This window comes from Apis dorsata, unplaced genomic scaffold (genome assembly GCF_000469605.1).
Source record: "Apis dorsata unplaced genomic scaffold, Apis dorsata 1.3 scaffold_660, whole genome shotgun sequence".
Lineage (NCBI taxonomy): Eukaryota > Metazoa > Arthropoda > Insecta > Hymenoptera > Apidae > Apis > Apis dorsata.
The window spans coordinates 127,890-135,373 of NW_006263847.1; the positions used below are offsets into that span (position 1 = coordinate 127,890).

Here is a 7,484-nt window from a genome sequence, read left to right on the forward strand (position 1 = left end):
AAAAAGTCTTAGATTTTATATTTCGAAACGGGAATGGATTAATGAAAAAAATTTTGAAAGTTTCGAAAGCTTATTTTACGAGTTAACGAAAAAACACGAAACCGTTTTAACTTTTAACGAGAAATTAAATTAAATATTCATTCGAAGCGAATTTGACATTTAGCAATATTAATGACTTCAATTTTTTTCTTTTTCTTTTTCTTCTTTCTTTTTTTTGGAACGAGTGACATTGAAAAATTTGATTTTATCGAAGAAATGCATTAAATGGATTATTTTTGTATGTAAGACGATCATATATATAAATGAAAACAAAGATTAAGTTTACTACCAGATAGATAAATTTATTAAGTGTTTCGATTATAAGTAGATTGTATATTTGTTAGAATTTTTTAATTTCTTTAATAACAATTTATTAAATTTATAAAGTAATATCATAAAATGATATTTTTTGTGTATATTTATATATTTATTTATATATCAGTATGAAGATTAGTAAGAATAATAAAATTATAGGATTTCTTTTGAAGAAATAATTGCAAATAGATTCTTTTCTTCAAATTTTTTTTAGATACTTTTGAAAAAGTGTAACTTTAAATTCACCGAATCTATTTATTTCGAAGACATAAATTCATAATAAAAGATACAATATCAATGACATATTAATAAATCGTAATATTATTGATATTATAACTTGAAAAATTTATTATTTTTTTTTATTTATTTATTATATATCATTATTGCATGTGTTTTAATAAAAATACATTCGCTTAACAACACAACATCGACTTCTATTTTGACAATAACTCAATGTTTTGATCATGCAACGATTGCATGCCATTTGTATGCTATTTGCACATTCATTGTTAGTAAAATAGCTATGAAAAATTAAATTAATAAAATTGTTAGAATTAATTCAGAAATATTCAGAAATATTCTGTATGATATGATTTACAAAATGCATAAATATTATTTAAACATTTAATAACTAAAATTAATCTTTATTATTTTTTTAAATTTTATATGACGTTTTATATATAAAATTACTTATTTCAGAATTAATTATTTAAATTCCGTATTATTTGTTTACTAGATATAATTATAGAATAAATTTAATATTACTGTTATTTATTATTGATGACTTATTGATAAAATTTAATATTATTTATTATTATTAATATAATTTAATATTGTTTATACTAATAAACTATGATAATTTCTTTCTAAATAGCTTTCACAAGAGTTTTTCAAACAATAAAATTTAAGAATATCATTTTTATGAAATTATATTATCACATTTATGAAATTATATTATTGCGTTTTTATCTATAAATATATAATTACTAATACAATAATTTTCACATAAAATAAATTTTATTTTGCTACGATATTTCGTATACAATTATTAAGAATTAAAAAAATTTGTAAATTGTTTTTTTGTTTTTTTTACAAATCTCAAATTATATCTTGTATAGAATAAAGATATACTTTTGAGTATAAAATATATGAGATATAATGATTTAATTGTTAATTGTAAATATTTTTATAAAATATAATCTCATGTATCATTAAATTATATATATATACCGGTACTATGCTGATGAAAGATAAAATATATCAATATTAATCTGAACAATGATCTAACGATCTCCATATGTTTAATATTTAAACTATAACATCTTATATTTTAAAAACTACTATTTTTTTTTTTACAGAATTTCATTGTTACTTTTCAAACTTGTTAAGAGAAACTAACAGCTGGATCATATTCTGCCACTAGGTACAAGTCACTGTCAATTTATAGGAAGAAGGATAAAAGATATAGCGCCATTTCGCTTCAATGACAAGACTCGACACACGTCTATAACCAACGATTCGAACGGACCCCCATTAACACGCCCTCGGTGCTAAGCTCTCTTAAATCCTACAAGCACATAATAATAGCCTATAGAACAGGTACCACCATATGGTATAGCCCTTCACCCCATTGTCAACACCATGATCGTATTGTCGACGTACATGTGTACTCGAGGCTCAACAACCGGAAAATTCATCTATATCGAGATGACACGTTGCCCATTTCCGCCTCGAATCCCGTTTTTAACAGTATAGTACAGATTTTTTTCGTTCGTAATTAATATTAACTTGTTGCAAATAATAGCCGAATTATTAATATGATTATTGACATTTATAACTTTTTGTCGAAAATTATAATAAATAATATTTATTTATTTATTTTAATAATATATAATAATATTTATTTATTAAGTTTAATTCGACAAAAATTCGATATATCGATGCTTGGAAATGATATAATTGAAAAAAAAATTTCGAATTTGCTTTTATCGAATGCAATGTATCCATTTATTATGTTTCTATTTTTATAATATAAAAATAAAATAAAAAATTATAACGATTGATCAATATATATTATAATTCTATAATAGTTAATAATAAAAATTATAAATAAAGTATTTTTAAAAATATTGAAATAAATTTTAAAAAGTTTTCTATGAAAATTCACATTTTTTTTAAATTAATGCCACAATCCATGTCAAGCAATGATATTTTGTCTATCGAAAAACAAGATTAAAATTATTACAATTAAATGGTTATTTTAATTGATTTTTATTAATGATTCCTTCGTTTATTCTCCGTGATTAGATTTGTCAATTGTAGTATTTTTTTATACTAATGAAAGATTGTTTCTTCCTTTAATGCAATCGTTTCAAATTTTTATACGTTATATTGAATTTTGAAGAAAAAAAATATAGGAAAACAGAATAATTTGATATATAATTTGAAATATAATCAATAAATATAATCATATAATCAAGTACAATATAATGTAATATATGATAGAACATAATGCATTTAGCTAGCTTCAGACAAATTAAGGTGCAACAACAAATCTTACTTATTCAATGTATATATTCAAAATATACTTAATCATTTAGTTTTGAATAATTTTAGAGATCCAATAGGTCATTTCATATGGAATAATCTAATAGAACTTTATAACTTTGATTATTTCTCAAGTGTAGTTATTTGATTATAATTTAATGTATCTCATTTGTATCGATATGTAAAAAATTTTGCATTAAGAAACAATCTTTCATTAGTATAAAAAAATACTACAATTGACAAATGTCATCACGAAAAATAAATAATATCATTAATAATTTCAAAAAATTTTCTGGTAATTGAGTTGGTCAATAATATTTATTATTCTTATTTATGTCAAGATATGATATTAATAACATTTTACTTATGAATTCTTATATTTTAATGCATTTTTATTTTTTTAAATACATATAAAAATTTAAAGTTCACATTTAAAAGCATTTTATAAAAAAAAAATAATTAAGATTTGTGAAATTTCTTATTCATTATTGAAGATCCAAAATGGAAGACAAATAAATTATAAATATTATGTTATTATTATCGTTATTATAGAGATAATTATTATAGAGATAAAAATATTATCAATTATATATTTGTTTCAATTTTTGTTTGCTCATTTTTGTAAATATATAAAAAAATATATAAAAAAATATATATAAATAAATATATAAAAAAAATCAGGTACAGTAAGTAACAAACAAGTTAAAAGCTTAATAAATAATTTGTGCTAAACTGAGAATTATTGTAGAAATAGATATGTAAAAAAAAAAAAAATCTAAATAAAATATTAAAAATCATAGATATTAAATTAGAATTTAAATTTAAAAAAGGAAAATTTCTTGATGAATTCAATATTATAAATTATTGAAAATCGATAATAATTAAAAATTTTTTTATAAAAAACAAATTAATTTAAAAAAAATGACAAATGACTATTTTGTAAGTATTAATCTTTTAAATTCAAAGATTTTTTCAAAATATGTTTGTTTTTAAAATTAATATCAAAATAAGAGAAATAAATTCCACTATGTGGAAATCCAAATATTATTATTTCATAAATTAGAATTTCGATATATCTATGATAAGTTTTTCTATAAAGATTTTCTATAAAGTTGAGATTGCTGGAATTTTCGATAACTGAAAAATTTAAAAAAATATATATCTGGTAATATTACAAAAATAAGATCAGTAGTTTATTTAGTTATTAGTTATTTATCAATAGTTTTTATAAATATCTTTATAATAATTTTATAATAATCTTTATAAATAGTATATATAATTTATAAAGATTAAATAAGATAAAATAATTTATAAAAATAACAATATAATATTTATGTATAAAATATAAATAATACAAAATATAAGAAAAAATATATAAAATATTTAATTTGAAATTATTTTGATTTTTATCATTATTATTTGCTAGCAATAAATGTTTATAAGCTTTGCATTTTCGATACATTATACGGAATTAAAAAAATGATCAAGAAAATTTTATTTTTATACTAATATATTACTGTTTTCGATGCATTACAGATAATTAAAAAGAAAATGATAAGGAATCATAAAATCTGATTCTTATGAAATCAATAGTTTCACTAAATTAGAATTAGGATTTTGTTTAATACACGTACAGTTAATTGTAAAAATCTTTGTACACTAGAATTCAATACAAAAGAATTTATGTAAATTATAGAAATTCTGATTTTGATTTTGTTTATTTTATATAGAATATAATAAGATTATGGTTATATATGATCTTTTTTATCGACAGAAAATTTTGAGTTAAAACTAACCTTCAAAGTTTCAAAATTTTTTAATGTTTTGAACACAATTTTGATTAATATATTTTACAACAGAGTGATAGAACATTGAAAATCTCTGCATTTTGTAAATTTAAAAATTTCATTCTTTCTCGCATTATTATAAAATTGTATTTTAAAAAATGAAAAATACAATTTAAGTGTTGATTCTTTCGAAATGATATTTCACTAAAAAAAAAGTTGTTCCATATAATATAATCCATTATAATCTACATAATTATAAAAGTTTTATTCAAATCATAAATTTTGATAATTCAAATTAATTAAGTATACATATAATATATAAAGATTTTTGTGACTGAATGTATATCAAGTTCACATGAAACATGTTAAAATATAATATTAAGTTGTATAATAAATTCGTTTGTGTTTCTTTGTAAGAATATTAAATATTGATATGTAACTTTATATAGAACTTACGTAATTAATAATTTATATCTTATGATTTTATTTTTAACTACATAAAATTTATCTTTTTTCGTATTAAATAAATCAAATAAATAATATTTATTTAATATATTTATTTCTCAAATATAACAATTAAATATAAAAATTAAATGAAACAAGATAATTATGGCGAAACGAATGACATTGTTTTTTTCAGAATATCATCTATGAGCAATGGTTATTTCTCCCATACAGTTACTTTCAATTAATCAGTAATTAAGTATTTTTCGTATGTAATTATTTTATTAGATATGATAAAACATTTCTTTGAAATTCTACAAATAATATAACAATATAACAATATAACAAAACTTTTTCAATTGTTGAACATGTTTATTATACAACCCAATAAAATATTTTGAATCTTTATCGATATCTTATCATTTTTATGGCGTTTCAAAGCTGCTTAACATTCGTTAACTCGATATTTTTCATAGTTTTTTCATAGTTTTCATTTTCATAATACATCAACAATCATCAAAAATGTAAAAATCTATTAATCATTTATAATAATTAATAAAACTATTTTCATATAAATAATTATATAATAACAATATCTTTTTATTATTAACAGACATTTTCTTTTTTTAATTTATTTTAATTCATTATATCACAATCTAAACTAAATAGATGATTTTTTCAATTAAAAAGGATTATACAACTAGCGATGGATTTAATCATTTTTAATTATTCTGGACTTCAATAAATATATAAGTGCCTCAAATGTTATTGTCACAAAAAAGATATCTTAGATTTATCTCTAAAACAATTTACACGCATTGAAATATGTTACGTACAAGCGATGGGTTTAAGTTAATGATTCAAAATTGAAATATCGCTGTATCGTATTACATTGTTCCATTGACAATCGAATGATTGATGGCAGTATCACTTTTGATTCATACTAAATTCGTGTAATTAAACAAAATATTGCTTGAATCGATGCATTGCAATATATTTCAATACTTAACTTTCGAAATTATGTCAAATAACACAAAAGTAAAACAAACTTGTACCAAAGTTCTCTATACACATTAAAACACACTATGATGCATATATCTCAAGGAATGGATTTAAGTCAATATCTTACACAATATTAAATATCGCAATACTATTTCCAATAATATATGAATTATTGAATCGAATCCATCATTTAAATCAATATCTTCTTAAATTGTAGTGTGTTTCAGCATCCGTAGACCGCTTCAGAAATATATCAAATAACATAAAATGATGCAAACTTATATCTAAATTCTCTATATACGTTAAAACACATTATATATCGATTCAATTTAAGTCAATTTTCAGCATTGTCTAAACTATTGATTCGAACCCATCACTTAAGCCAATACCATTGCAACGTGTTTCAGCATCTATAGATTGCTTTATGATTGTATCAAATAACACAAGACGAGCAAGCCATGTATCTAAAAGCCGCTACACATCTTGACACACGTTATGACGCATCGACCCAAGCAATGGGTCTAAGTCAATAGTTCACACGATGCTAGAACGCTATATCACTATCAGCGTTGGGTGAGCTATTGACTCGAGCCCATCGTTTATATCGATACATGTGTCGCAACACGTTTCAGTATCTGTAGTCCACTTTAGAATTATGTCAAATCTACACGTTGAAACACGTATATATGTATTGAGGATTTTAAATCAGCTTAAATATCGCTATATCACTTTCAATAGTGAATGAACTATTGACTCAAACCCATCACTCAAATTAATATCTCTATTAATAATATATTTTAGTCATTTGAATATATCTTTTTAAAATTGCGTCAAATAACATAAAATGGTACAAATCTAAATACTATACTAAAGATCCTGATACACATCGAAACATATTATACACATCGATTCGAGGGATGGGTTTAAGTCAATAGTTCACGCACAATTCTGAAGCATAGCTATACGTTCTATCATTTAGTCAGCTATTGACTCGATTGCATGCAATTGTAGTTTCAGCAACTGTAGACCGATAATCGATAAATGGAGTCACGCATATACTGTGAAAATATGTGAATACGAAACTTATCGCGAAGGATTACTCACCAACGGTGGAAGTAGCCCCAACACTGCTCCTTCCCGGCGTCGCGGCCGGTGTCGGCGGGCTAGCCTCAAGGCCTTGGTGTACCCCGTAAAGACTGAAATCTTGCTCGTTCGAACTCGTGCTGCTGCACTTTCTCTTCTCTTGGTTCAAGTGGAAAGTCTCGTTCTCAACGAGGCCGACACCGAGCAAGCCGAGGTTCGGCCTTAATTCGTCCATCAGTTTGTTCTGGCCGCAGTTGGCGGCAGCCG

The 7,484-nt window shown here is 22.7% G+C and overlaps 1 protein-coding gene across 1 annotated transcript in view; it reads right to left on the minus strand.

Moving 5' to 3' along the window:
• LOC102671592 (homeobox protein prophet of Pit-1) overlaps positions 1-7,484 on the minus strand; it is a 41,275-nt gene extending 33,791 nt beyond the window's left edge. The window contains exon 1 of the mRNA XM_031513522.1: positions 7,239-7,484. Within this exon, the coding sequence (XP_031369382.1) occupies positions 7,239-7,452 (214 nt within the window). The 5' untranslated portion in view covers positions 7,453-7,484. The remainder of the gene's footprint in view (positions 1-7,238) is intronic.